This window comes from Elephas maximus, chromosome 1, assembly GCF_024166365.1.
Source record: "Elephas maximus indicus isolate mEleMax1 chromosome 1, mEleMax1 primary haplotype, whole genome shotgun sequence".
NCBI classification, from domain to species: Eukaryota; Metazoa; Chordata; class Mammalia; order Proboscidea; family Elephantidae; genus Elephas; species Elephas maximus.
In genome coordinates this window covers 121,785,926-121,800,694 of record NC_064819.1, presented here as the reverse complement: position 1 = coordinate 121,800,694, position 14,769 = coordinate 121,785,926, and the positions used below count along the sequence as shown (strand labels likewise).

General features: G+C 35.5%; 1 protein-coding gene across 3 annotated transcripts in view; it reads left to right on the top strand.

Moving 5' to 3' along the window:
• The window catches only part of COL21A1 (collagen type XXI alpha 1 chain), a 189,765-nt gene extending 175,281 nt beyond the window's left edge, over positions 1-14,484 (top strand). For all 3 annotated transcript variants that reach the window (XM_049894674.1, XM_049894655.1, XM_049894663.1), the window contains 9 exons: positions 1,017-1,088; positions 1,875-1,910; positions 4,930-4,974; positions 8,216-8,248; positions 9,443-9,589; positions 9,678-9,732; positions 10,263-10,463; positions 11,826-11,903; positions 13,229-14,484. In XM_049894674.1, coding sequence (XP_049750631.1) covers positions 1,017-1,088; positions 1,875-1,910; positions 4,930-4,974; positions 8,216-8,248; positions 9,443-9,589; positions 9,678-9,732; positions 10,263-10,463; positions 11,826-11,903; positions 13,229-13,416 — 855 coding nt within the window. In that variant the 3' untranslated portion in view covers positions 13,417-14,484. The remainder of the gene's footprint in view (positions 1-1,016; positions 1,089-1,874; positions 1,911-4,929; positions 4,975-8,215; positions 8,249-9,442; positions 9,590-9,677; positions 9,733-10,262; positions 10,464-11,825; positions 11,904-13,228) is intronic.
• Positions 14,485-14,769: the final 285 nt, after the last annotated feature.

The window sequence follows — 14,769 nt, the reverse complement described above, 5'->3', positions numbered from 1 at the left end:
TTTCTTTCAAACCAAATGATTGTTGTTTATTTCAATGAAATTTTAAATTCTCTACTAGCTTTTAAAAATCTAGAGTAATATTCAGCATCTCAGAAGTGTACTCAGTGAGCAGAGGGAACAAAACTTGGTTTCTACAAAGGAGAGTAGTCTTTAGTGTGAAATAGTTTTGGACTCATTGTAAAAAGAAGCATGAAGTATGTTCAGCATGTTCCTTCTCCTGTACATACATCTTAAATATTGCCAATATATCATCAATACACGCTCATAGAGAACTTCTTATAGAATTTTTGAAAACCTTTATCTCAGGAAAAAATCCCTTTGGGATAATAGAGAAGTATATAAAGTGAGTGGAAAAATTGTGGTAAGATAACTCATGGAATACTCCTTGGACTGAAAGAGCTCAAGAATGCCCTTCTAAGAAAATAATATTCCATACTTTTTTGGGGGGTTTTTATGTATATAAACTTATAAATGCACATAAATTTTAACTACAAGAATCTTTATCCCAACACTGTTCATAAAAATAAAAATTGTGAAAACTCTGGTTAACAGTAGCAATTTTGTGAAATAAAATATAAAACAATACAATAATTAAATTTAACAATTAAAATAATGTTGGAACATAATAATTGCATATAAAGAACCTCCTGATATTAATATGTTTTACGGTTTAAATAAGTAAACAACAAAAAGGGAAATACCTGTTTTACTTATTACTAATTTTTAATTTTTGTTCAAGTTATAAAATATGAAAATACCAAATATTTGTAAAGTTTTGAAATATGAAATAGCATCAGAATCTCTCAACTAGTAACAACAGGGAAAAATACAAGAAATGTTATTGGGACTTCAGTAAAATCTTTATTCCTTATTATTTCTATAGTAATAACTTTAAATGTCAACAAATTTGACGTGGAACAATCCATTCTAAATCTGAGATATGTGGTAGACCTAAAAACGGTGGTGTTTTTCATAAGCAGTAGGTCTGATTTTTACAGAACTTCTCTGTTACATAGGGAGAAGCAGGAGCAATGGGTCCCCCGGGAGAGCCAGGATACATGGGTTTACCTGGGATACAAGGAAAAAAGGTACGTATTGTTTAGGAGGTACAATTTCTTTAATTTTATTTTGTTGTTGAGAATATACTCAGCAAAACATACACCAATTCACCCATTTCTACATGTAGAATTCAGTGACATTGATTACAATCTTTGGGTTGTGTGACCATTCTCACCCTCCTTTCTGAGTTGTTCCTCCCCCATTAACTTAAACTTACCGCCCCCTAAAGTTCCTATCTAATCTTCTGAGTTGCTATTGTCGCTTTGATTCCATATAAATCATTATTAAAAAGCATAATGCTCAAGGCAGACCTTTTTTACTAGTTAAGCTGAAGTATTGTTTGGTTTTAAAGAGACTTCAGGGGATAGAATTTGCTTTTAATCACCGTTCACAGACATATGTTTAGATTTAAAGGGTTTCTTGTTCACCAATTTGCCATTTAAAATAAAATCTGTATTTTCCTTACTGTAAACACAAAATTCCATTCTCTGTGTTTAGATAGCATGGTGAGATTGAAAGGAAATTTGGAAACAGAGTTCTACTCTATAATGTTCGACAAATGCTTACCTTTCCTGATCTGCGGTTTCATTATTTGTAAGAACTAGGGCATTGTACTAGTTGATCTCTAATGCCCCTTCTGGCTGAAAAATTCTGTGCAACTTTTTGTTACGGAATAGGTATTTTCCCTCTAAGCACTTGTGGAATTTGCATGAGACCTTATTTTTTTTCTCTGTTGAAGAAAACACATTTCTTTGAAAAGATACAGGTTATACTAGGCTATGAAACACATTTAGCTGCCTTTTAATGTTTTGTAGGGAGACAAAGGAGATCACGGTGAAAAAGGCATTCAGGTATGATTTTTTTTCCCCCTCTTTCTTGCCTTAGCAATATAATCAGGGCTTTGTTCTTTTTGAAAATGCTGGTGGCGTAGTGGTTAAGTGCTACAGCTGCTAACCAAAGGGTTGGCAGTTCGAATCCTCCAGGCACTCCTTGGAAACTCTATGGGGGGTTCTACTGTGTCCTGTAGGGTCGCTATGAGTTGGAATTGACTCGATGGCACTGGGTTTGGTTTTTTTGGTTTTTGTTCTTTTTAATACTTACGTTGCTTTTCTGATTCCTTCCCATTTCACCATCAATATCATAAAATCCCATCTTTGTTCCTTTGCTAGTGACCTTTTCACACAACATCATTTCTAACCTTAAGATTTTCCATTACTTTACTATGGTAGAAACTTGGGAACTAAGTAATTCATCAACCTATATCTAAGTAAAGATAACAGATTTTATTAATTATACTAATAAAAATTTATTAGCATATTTGTAATATTTCCAAAAACAAGAGCATATGTTTCCAAAAACATGAATTCAGTAAGAAACTATTAGCACAGAATACAAAACACACTCAAGTAGTATTTGAAAGGAGAATTATATCAGAAAACCATATAAGATTGAGGAAGCCTAGGGCGATTTAGCAGACCTTTTGTTTTGGGTGTCTTACAAACAAAGACAAAGAGAAAACCATGGTACTACTTTGGGGGACAAGGACAGTTTTACCTCAGTTAAGTGGCCTCGGAATAGTTTTCTGGGTAACTGAAGAGTGACCATTAATAGATCCTACTGGCTAAGTCAATGATATACCTATTTAGAATAAATTATATTGGTTGATCTTTCAATCTTATATATTTTAGAAATATAAAACTTTTCAAATTACAAATCTAGTGTTTAAGCATTACTTTAAAGATGTTTTTAAAATTTACAAAGCTCTGTTACAGTTACCGAGCTTTGCTATGTAGAATAAACTTAAAGAAAAAAAACTTGCATAATTTCACATAGAATTTTGAAAATTCTGGAATTCCTGGAGGCATTAGTCAGAATATGCTAATGTCATAATTCTGACAGTCCCTACTCATGAGTTTATGTTTTATTACATATGTGCAATATTTTAGAATTTGATTGTTTTTCAGATAACTTTTTACTAAAGATCTTCAAATATTATTGTAATATGATTCCTTTAAGTTAATTTTGAAATTAGGAGGGAGGTAAATTTTAAGTATATTACAATTTCTTTCTAGGTATTGCGTTTGGAAGTCTCGTGGGCACTTCAAATTCAACATGTCAAAAACTGAACTTGCTGTCTTTCCCCATAAACCACCTCCTATTCATAGGTTATTTGTCATGGTAATTGGAACAACCATGCAGTTATTCAAGAAAAAAAGTCTTAGTGTCATCCTAAAGCCCTGACCTTTTCTCTGTTTTCACATCCGATTTTTCAGTCAGCCCTAAATGTGTCTTCCTCCGTGTCCCTACTGTCCTTATCATTTCTTACTGGGGGTTCCTAATTACTGCAATATCCTCCTAACTGGTTTCCTTGAATCCAGTCTTCTCCTCTCCCCTCTCACTTTTAACAGTTTTACTAATAGCTAGGTTACACATCTGCTTAGGAATCCTTTTATGGTGCCCAGCACGTTTCGAGATAAAATCTCTAGGATAAAGTACCAGCTAGTGTTTTTTTTTTTTTAGTTACCTGAATTTTGTTTAGCCTTATCTCTTGCCACTCTGCCCACTATTATCCATTCTTGCCCCACCTCTTTAGCCAAAAGCAGCTACTTTTCCTTGCCCCGTGTCTTCTTTCCCTAGTACGTCCTGCTGTCCTTTCTCCACCTGGCTACCTTTTGTTCATCCTTCAAGGCTGTGCTCAAGATCAGTCATATTCTCTAACCCTTCCTGTCAGATACTCCCTTGTACTCTCCCATAGTATATAGCCCAGAAGTTTAGTTTACTTATACATTATATACTTATTATATAGTATTTTCATCAGTCTTGATTTAATTGCTCATCTTCTGCACCAAACAGTAAGCAATTTAGAGGCAACAGTGGCATCTCTGTTTAGGTGTCCCTATTACTGGTGTATAGGTGCCACTGAATAATATTGGAAAATCATTTATATGAGTGAATAAATGTGCAAGAGTGACTTAAAATTTTAGTCACTAAACCTTTTATAGGATGGTGGGTGGGTGGCGCCAGTGGTTTGTGGTCAGCTGATAACCTAAAGGTTGACTGCTCAAACCCACCCAATGGCTACGTGGAAGAGAGAGGCCTGGCAATCTGTTTCTGTAAACAATACAGCCAACAAAACCCTGTGGAGCAGTTCTACTCTGTAACACATAGGGTCACCATGACTCGGGGGCCGGCTTAATGGCAGGTAACAACAACATACCTTTTGTAGGTTATGTTCTATAAACATACGTTTTCCTAGAAACTGCTAATTATCTTGCCCAACATTGGGACACTAGCTGAATGTCTTACACATGCTGATGCCCAAAAATATTTATTGAATGGATAAATGTGTTTATATCTTTGTTAATTTTTCTTTCTTCTTATTCATCCTGATATAAAGATCTTCATTTGAATGTGTTTTATTAAATGTAGCCATATATTTTTATTTTTTCAAAGAAATTTTTAAAGAATTCCTCTTCTTGCCCTCACTTGTTCCATGGCCAACACTGAGCATAATTATGTCACTGAAATTAATAAAATGTCTACACTTATTAGATTCTTAAACTATTTTCATGCTATTAATAGGAGCTAAGCAGAACATTTTCAAGTATCTAAAATGATGCATGTGTTCTCCATAAGTCAGTAGTTTTTTCTTTGTCTCTATTCATTTTAACTGTAGTAGGTTGACTTGCCTTTCATTTCCTTTTTTCTCTGAGAGACTAGACTTCCCATCTCTCACAGCATTTTACATACTTGCATCACTGTTTTCATGACATGTCTTTTAGACTGCTGGATGATACATAGTTTGTATTTGCATATGTGATTGCATCATATGTGTACAAATTAATTGATAATGTGTATTGAATTTTAAAGGGTCAAAAGGGAGAAAATGGAAAGCAAGGAATTCCAGGACAACAGGTATTTTTTTTTCTTTGATTGAAAATGAAACAAAGAACCAGTTAACTGGGGAATGTTGAGAAATGGTTCCATGCAAATAAAGACAGGTGGGGGAAAAAAGGAAAGTGTCATGTAAAAGGATGGAAATGCTGGGTGGTGGTAGTAATGGTGGTTTTCTTTCTTTGTTTGTTTTATATTTTGATTCCTCAATACTGGTAAAATTGGCGGCTATGAGATTATGATTTTCATTTTTTTTTTTCTGGTTAAGTAAATGACTGAAGGTAGAAAATTCCACCCATTTTTTGGAGTAGTTGTTGTGTAGAGGTAGCACACAAGGGCATCAACTCCATACCTACTGTTTATATTCTTGATTTTCTTCCTGAAATATCAACAGTGGGGTCCCATGTTGTAGATAAATGTATTTGCTTTCCTCTTTTTTTTGTCCAGAGATATCATTTACTACTCTAGAGGCTTATTAAAAGTTCATCCTGTGGTATAAGAAAACAGCATAGGCTGTTTTTGTTTCTTCCCTGACTAGATTCTCCTCATTAAATAGTGTTCCAGAGAGATTGTTCTGTGACATGTAAGTTCAGTCAAATTGGACCAGAAAAGGATAAAAGTGATTAATAATTATGTGGCATCTTTGCCTATAGCTTCAGTTCCAATATGGTCCTGACTGACAGGGCAAGCTGTACAAATGAGCCCTCCTACCTGTGGATCTCTTTCTCTGAGTGTGTGTGGGAGAAAGATGTAGTAATCACACCGAATCTGAGGAAGGGGGGATAAAATTGTATAGGGATGCCCCCATGGATGGGGAGTATGCATCCTTCACTTGGAAGTATCTGAGAGACCATGGGGGAGAGTGTTTGAGAGCATAACCTGAAGGTTCTCTGTAATATAGGATGGAAGGTGAGCGCTAGATGTTAAGAAGGACGCGAACTTAGAAGCAAACAATAACAGCAAAAGAACTGAGAAAAAAAAAGAGTTGGCTTGCATACAGTTGTGTTCCAGTACACTAAAATCTCTAAATTTTAGTGCTCCTCTACTTAAACTCACGCAGTGGCAAAATCAATTCTGTCCCCCATTCCTCTCCCTGGCAACACAGACAGAGCTTCTCCCACACATATTTCAGTTTCCCTCAGTTAATCACATGATATCTATAAATAGTTGTCCTCACAGGCACGCCTTTGACCCTTCGTCCATGCAAACTTCACAACCTAAGCCTTTCACCAAAAATTGCTATCACAACAACTTTCTGAAAAGAGGGATATTTCCTTTGAAATTTGAGTTCACAATTTAGCTTATGGATGGACACTTCTTACATGGCACTATTGTCTTGTTTTTTTCACAATTCTCAAGCAAAACGAGTGTCTGCTCTCCTAAGGTAGGTTTTTGGGTCCCTAGAAAGCTTCTGTCCTAGATTTTTTGGAAGCTGCATTTCTTACTACCAGGAATTGAGCCTGTATGGAGTACCCAGGGACCAGAGCAACTGTTGTTTTTCTGCAGCTGAATAGTCATCCCCAGCTTTTTATGTAAACAAAGTCTCAGTTACCGGTCATGCTGCCCCATACTGTACACGTGTACTTTCTGGACCTCATTTTGTCAATGGAGCCCAGGTGAACTTGTGAATTTTTCTCTCACAAAATCATCTTAATGGATTTTCAAATTGCAGGTGTTTTCAGCTTCAGCTCTTACTTAGTTCTAGTCTTGAACATTTACTATTTTCTCTTTCCTCTAACATTGGCTCCAGTGATAGGATTATGTCTGGTAGAGAGTCCCCTCCATTTCTTCAGGAACAAATCTCAGTATTTAAAGAATGCCCTTACAGAGTGTTTTGCTTGCTATAAGATTTTTGTATAAAAATGAAATAATTGGTGTTTTTATGCTCACATTTTAGTTTGATAATCTACATTTCTCTGTGATAAGCACTGATTTCACCTAATTTTTTCTTTACTTTGGTCTAATTTGAATATTCACATTTAAGGGACTTGGAAAGAAATCAAAGCAAATACTCAAGCTCAGATTTCATTGTGTAACATTTTATACAGTAATTTCCATAATGAGCTGCAGAACATGGATTTTTAATTTTAAATTTGAATAATGAAACCCTGTTTGTGTATGTTACAGTTATAGGCTTTTTCCTCAACTGAGTTTAGAGCCCTAATGTAAAATAAATTTCAAAAATGAAAAATTTTAATACCTTCCCTGAGAGTTCCTATCACCTGTAATATGTCTCTGGAATGAATATGTAAGAGAGATAAACAGGAAAGAATTTTATAGAGTCTGTGATTTTCATATGAAAACGAAATATCGAGATGAGCTAGTCTAGCTATTGAGAGCTATCCAGTGATTGCAATGACAAATAAGTTCCATGTATGAGCACCCCAGTATTTATATTACTGGGAAAAATATCATATTAGACATCACACTGATTCTCTAATCTCTTAATTACCAGGAAAATAGGTGTTTTCTTCCTTATTTGTCACTTTTAATGATATCGTTGCTTTAACTCATCTTTTATCAATAGCAGTTAATTCAAATTTAATTTTCAGAACACAAATTTAGGAAAATAACCACTGTTTTTAACCACAGAATAAAAAAGTAAATACCCCTTATTCTTAATCTGATTTCAGTTTTTTCACTTAGATAATAATATGTTTTAAATCCAGTAGAATCCCATTCTAACTTACATGATTTGACCTATAACTCCATTGTGGCTGAGTCGATTCCAACTCATAGTGACCCTATAGGACAGAGTAGAACAGCCCCATAGGGTTTCCAAGGAGCGCCTGGGGGATTTGAACTACCAACCTTTTGGTTAGCAGCCGTAGGTCTTAACCACTGTGCCACCAGGGATTCCTGACTTGACCTATAAATGACCTATAGCATATGTAAATATTTAAAAGGGTAATTTAACATTGTTGATTTATATAGCTGTATCATTCATAGATATGAATATTTACGTATGATTTGACCTATAGCATATGTGAATATATCTATGAATGAAACAGCTATATAAATTAACAATGTTAAATTACCGTTTTATATTACCCAGCAAACATTGCCTAGTCAATAAAAAAAATAGTCCCCTTTAAAAAGACATAAAAGTCTCTTATATGTGTAAATTCTCTTAGTAATTCTATCAATATTTTCCAAAATTGAAAATTAAAGTTTGATTAAATATGTGGTAAAAGGTAAGTGTCATGTTACTAATACTGTAGTTTTCACATTTATTATAGTTTTTTTCTCCTTATTTTTAAAGGGAATTCAAGGCCATCATGGTGCAAAAGGAGAGGTATGTTTCCTTATGCGTTGTCCTCCCTTTCTTCAGTCCTTGTTCATTGGGTTTTTGAAACTGTATAAATCTAGTTATTTACGCATCTCAAGACAGAAGATGTGTTGCATATTCCTCCGTAGTAGTTCCGAATGAGTGACTTCCAGAGTACGTATATTTACTCTTACTAACTGAATTAGGCATGAAACAGTACCTATTTGCTGATACTGTGGCTTCTTCTTGATTGGAAATTGAGTTTTTTTCTGCACATTTTTCAGTGAAGAATATTGTATATTTCCGTATTTGTCTGTTGCACTAGAAAGTAAGTGCCTTAAGAGCAGGACTGTGTCATGTTCGTTGTTGTATCCCTGGCAGTGGACATATTGCCTAATCAAGATATACCCACTCCTCATGATTGACATGGTTAGGTTCCAAAGACCAGGTCGTTAAGCAAAAATCGGCGTTATGTGAAAATGGAGATTTAATCTCGCTTGTATTTCTCCCAAGCACCCTCTCCCATGCCTTTTTCTTCCCTTACTTCCCACCCCACAGCGATTTTGAGATGCAGGGCCTCAGCCTGCATAGAAGCTGGCACCCGAGAACAGGTGCCTGCTGGCTTGGTGCTGCCTGCGAATCCCAGGAGGCCTTAGCTACCGAGGAGGCCAGCCCCACATGGCAGCCGTATGCAGCATCCCCGCCAGCAGGAGGGAGTGCAGGGTGCAGGGCAGTGCAGCCCAGCTTCCCAGAGGCTACCCAGAGAGCCTCCTTGAGGGAAAGGCTGCTCCACAGTGGTTGCTGCTATGCCTGCCACCTTGTTAATGCACAAAATAGTTGCATAGTAGATTTTTTTTACTACTCTAAGTGTGATATGTTGGATGAGATAGTTGGTAAGTGAGGATTACCTTACCAGTTAAGAGTTGCCCTGCACTCAATTCTGACTCATAGGGACCCTATAAGTAGGTAAACTCAATAAGTAATGGATATTTTCAGGGCTGGATGGATCTATTTACCCTTAATGAAAGGGTAAATGAGAGTTTAATATGATATGAAATGTCCTGCTTGATTCATAGCCTTATTTCCCAGCTGTTTTCTACATAGCTTTCATATATGCATGTATATATATATATCAATCATATCCATATTTAAGGTATTTCTGATGTAGTCAAACGTCTGAAATACTTAAATACGAACTTTAAGCATTTCTTTTGGTTTTAGAGAGGTGAAAAGGGAGAACCTGGTTTCAGAGGTACCATTGGACCAAAAGGAGAATCTGGGATGGATGGCTTGATGGGGCCTGTGGGTCCCAAGGGGCAACCAGGCGAAACAGGTCCTCGGGGACCCCCAGGATTAGATGGGAAGCCTGTACGTATGTTGCTTCTTGCATGGTTTCATATTTTTGTTGCTTTTTAGATGATATATACATGTTATAACTACTAATTATTTGATGCAGGGGAAAGAATTTTCAGAACAGTTTATTCGACAAGTTTGCGCTGATGTATTAAGAGGTAAGACAAAGTTCTTACAGCCTTTTTAAAAATTACAAAAGTAATACATATTCTTGGTATAAATTCTAGAAGATATAAATAAGGAAGAAAATAAGCAACATTTATAAGCCTCTGCCTTTTTTCCTAGATATATATTTTTATAAAGATGAAGTATTATACATACTTTTTTGTAATTTTTTTGCAATGCAATTTATATTATTATTTCACCTTTACTTAAATTTTATTTTGTAACATAATTCTTGGTAATTTAAAAATGTGAATGTCTATAATTTACCAAATTCTCATTTGGAGAACTTTCACTGTTTTTCAGTTTTCCTATTTTAAGCGATTATAATGATAAAATTATTGCAGACAGCAATGAATGCTTCCGTAGTTAAATTCCTAGAAGTGAAATTATTGGCTAAAAGATGTGCATTATTTTACTATCCAACATAGCTTTTTTTCTGTATTATTAACTCCCACTCACCATTTAAAGGTAAAAAGTTTGGAGTTTCTTTCTTTCTTTTTTTTTTTTTTTTTTTATTTTTAAGCCCAGCTACCGGTCTTACTTCGGAGTGAGAGAATTCAAAATTGTGATCATTGTCAGCCGCAACATGGTTCTCCGGGTATTCCTGGGCCACCTGGTCCCATAGGACCAGAAGGTCCCCGAGGATTTCCTGGTTTGCCAGGAAGAGATGGTGTTCCTGGTTTAATGGGTGCCCCTGGACGCCCAGGAGCAAGAGGTTTAAAAGGTACTAATTTGTTTGAATAAGCAAATGAACGACAACAAAATGTATTGTGTGTGTGTTTATATCCTGTCTTAGGCTGGGTTCTCCAGGGAAGCAAAACTAGCAAAGCATATAAATTTATACATAGATTTATATTAAGGAAATGGCTCATGCGGTTGTAGAGGCTGTAACATCCCAAGTCCGTGGGTCAGGATAGAGGCTTCTCCTGATTCATGTAGCTGCAGAGGCTGGAGAACCCAGGATTGGCTGGTCAGAGGGCAGGGCTCTTGCTCTTGCTCACAGGCTGTGAGATCGATGAATCCCAAGATCGGCAGGCAAGACCACAGGTAAGCTACTAGCTCAGGCTCAAGGACCTGAGCTAGTAGCTTACCTGTCAAATGAACAGGAGCCAGCTGTAGGATCCAGCGCAAACAAAAAGCCCACAACAAAAAACCTTTCCAGAATGTCCACTTACATCTGATGCAGGCCACACACCCAAAGAAACTCCCTTTCAACTGATTGGCTACTCACAGCAGATCCCATGATGGAGGTGATCACAATATCATATAACTGCAAAACCACTGAGAATCGTGACACACAACCTTAACCATCACACATCCTATATGCATTTAATAAGTGAAAGTTTATCTTTGTTTTTATGGATGATAATATGAATGGTACTAGTTAATTTTTTTTGTAAATCTCTGTCTTTAAGTGATTTGTCAACTGAATTAAAGAGGATTTGTTCTCTTTTCTTGAAGCAATATTCTTAAGTAGATAGAAAGGTTAGAATTATGAAGGCTGTGAATTACAAATTAGAAAATGTTGAAAATGTGCTTTGAAATTTTGTTTGAGTCTAGTAAGGTCTTTAAGTAGAAAACCAATGATACTATTTCTTTTATTCTGACTTTGGTAAACTTTCTGTACAGTAACGTTTTTCATTGAAAATTACTGTTGTCTAGTATAGGAAAATTAATGTTTTGCAACCAAACTTCATAATAGCCCACAACTTCTCTTTGCCCTTGAATGTTTTAGGTGAAATGCTGTTTATTCTTCTCTTTTTTTAAATCTAAATTTATATGAGCAATTTAGATATTTAGTGAAAGCAGTAAAAGAACAACTATAATTAACACAGAGGGCTCATAGTCCCAAACCATTTCCTTTTCTTAGTATCTAACTCTCATTAAGTCTTTTGTCTAGATTACTCATAATTTTAGAAGTTTTTGACTCAGAAATTGTTTCCCATGAGTAATAAAAAATAGATGGCAAGCTGTTCTTAAAAGATTCTTTCTTCTATATGAGTATTAACAGTTTTGAAAGAAACCATCTGGGACGCAGTGATTTTATAAGAAAAGTAAGCTTACTCACATGTTTGAAACTCTGCAGGTCTACCAGGAAGAAACGGGGCAAAGGGGAACCAAGGGTTTGGGTATCCTGGAGAACAAGGCCCTCCTGGTCCCCCAGGTAAAAATTGGCATTTGCTTCTAAGAGTTGCTGTGTATTTTCCTTCAAGAAAATCATTATAAATCCATATCAAATAATTTAAAACCAAGACATTTGTTTACAGTTTCAAGTGTACTATTTAAATTTGCCATGCCTTAGTTTCCTCATTTTTAAAATGGTAATGGTAATGTTATCTGCATTATGCCACTATTGAAAGATTAAATGAGTTGGTATGCATAGCGTGTTTAGAGCAGTGAAAAACAATCATAGTTATGTTTTGATACATTTGCTTTTATTATTAGATTATTATTACCTCATAAGGCTTTGGGGTAGTTTAAATAATTTAATATTGTTTATGTAAAGCACTTAGAAACAATATCTACCATCATAGGTAAGTGATTAATGTTAACATTGTTATGTTAACATGTTTATTAGCAGTGGTTGTAGGAAGTATTTGTATCCTAAAATCTGAATATTTTGTTTTTACAGTGTATTCAGATTTGGGAACAAAAATGAATAATGGAAATAGTAATTTCTACTGCAAATATGGTGCAAAAGTGACTTGTTAGAATTTTAGTTTATATGTCAGCTGCTAAGTTACAGTTAAAAAAAAAAAGCAAAACCAAACCTGCTGCTGTTGAGTTGATTCCAACTCATAGCAACCCTACAGAACAGAGTAGAACTGCCCGGTATGGTTTCCAAGGAAAGTCTGGTGGATTCGAACTGCTGACCTTTTGGTTTGCAGCCATAGCTCTTAACCACTATACTACCAGGGTTTCCAGGAATTTACACTAGTATTGGCAAAAAATATGCTGAAAGGAAGAAATAAGCTTGGGCAACCCACAAACTGGAATATTAGAATGTTAGCTCCATGTCTTAATCAGTAACATGATTGCTATGTATATAGCTTAGTCTAATTTTATAAAAAGGAGTTCTGATGGTGCAATGGTTAAGAGCTTGGCTGCTATCTGAAAAGTTGGCAATTTGAACCCACCTGGTGGCTCCGTGGGTGAAAGACCTGGCATTTGGCTCCCATAAAAATTAGAGTCTAGAAAATCCTATGGGGCATTTCTACTCTGTCACATGGGCCACTACGAATGGAAATCTAGTCAACAGCCCCTAACAACAACAATAATTTTATAAAATTACTGATTATTTTTAGATAGTTCTTTACAAAGCAGCAAGTAGGTAGAATTAGCAAGAGAATGACTCCTTTTTTCACATTAGTGGAAATATGTAAAATTTTTGAGAGTTTTTTTATGCAGTGTAAATTTCTTTCATAATCAGCTATTTCACCATCTAAAGCCAAACTACTTTGTTCAGATATTGTTAATGTCCCATCTTAGGTCCAGAAGGCCCTCCTGGAATAAGCAAAGAAGGTCCTCCGGGAGACAGAGGTATCCCTGGCAAAGATGGAGAGCATGGAAAACCTGGAATCCAAGGGCAACCAGGACCTCCTGGCATCTGTGACCCATCGCTATGTTTTAGTGTAGTTGTTGGAAGAGATCCCTTTAGGAAAGGACCAAATTATTAGTGCCTGATGCCTCATTCAGCAACCTTGAGATGGTGCTTTTCTTTTGTGGTCTTTGCGTCTCAGGAAGATAACCAGCAATAATCCCTTGAAAAGAAACTAAAGTACCTCGGTGTTTTGTTTTTCCTTAAGGAAAAATATGTTAAAGGTCATATATACTGATTTTAAAAGGCTCCTCAAAAATTTGGAGTCTTTGGATTAGTAGCATTAACTAAATCTCAAGGGTTTCTTGTAAGTCCATTGGTTTTAATCAGTTGAATAAAATGAAAAACAATGCCTTTCAGCCAGTCATTTTTAGTCACTGTGAAATGTTTCACATCTAGCCTCCATGTAGTAGAGTATTTGAGTTCAATTTTATGCCTGTGTGAATTTCATGTTTCGTATCTCATAACTCATGCTTCTACATTAGCCAACACATGTATTTGTCATTGGAAATAAAAACAGGGCTGATATTCAGCTGGGATGGACAGTCGCCATGCTGGTGACTTATCCCAGTGTCTGTGCTTATTGGTTAGGGTCTGTGGGCTACGTGTTGTTAAATGTTTTGAATATCACCTCTGACTAAGATTAATGTGTTTCTTATTTTATTTGCTGATTCTAAAATTAGACTAATGATTATGCTAAGAAAGAGTATTAATTACATTGGGAATGGTCAAAAGTATATCACACTATTTAAAATATTTTAGAAGAAAGTGTTTCATTTGTTCCTGATCAGTACACTCAAAGAAAATGCAAGTTCAAAAATAATTTAGTGCTTCATACTTGCTGATTAATTGGAATATTTGTTGTATGCCTTCACTTTCCATTTCACTTATTATATGTGTATGTTCATATATGTTAGTTTTCATTGCAGCAAAGCTCATGGGAATAAGTGCTCTAGATGCAAGGAAAGACAACCCATGAATCCTAGTATGTCTTGATATTTTTAAGCAGACTTTTAAAATATTATGAACAGTCTTTGTGTACTGTACTTAGTGCTTTCATAAGTAACATAATTTGAGATTTCATCTTCTGCCATGCTCTAAATTTTGTTACATGCTTGTTATTCAAACTACAATAAAATTTTGTACAGATGTGATCATAGTGACTTTTTATATTTAATTTTAACTGTTTGCGTATATTAGCCATATCAGTCTTTTATTCAATGGATATAACGTATTAGATTGCTTACCCTATTCTTAAACAACTAGCTCATCTGAAATAATAATTTACAAATTCAGCTGGCATGTTATTCACTTAAACAGGCACAGCGCCTGCTTCCTGGCCCAGACATGGCCATTGACCAATGTTTAGCTAAGTTCACGTACCATTCTACCACTTTGATTAGGACCTTGGAGGAGACTAAAGTCCATGATA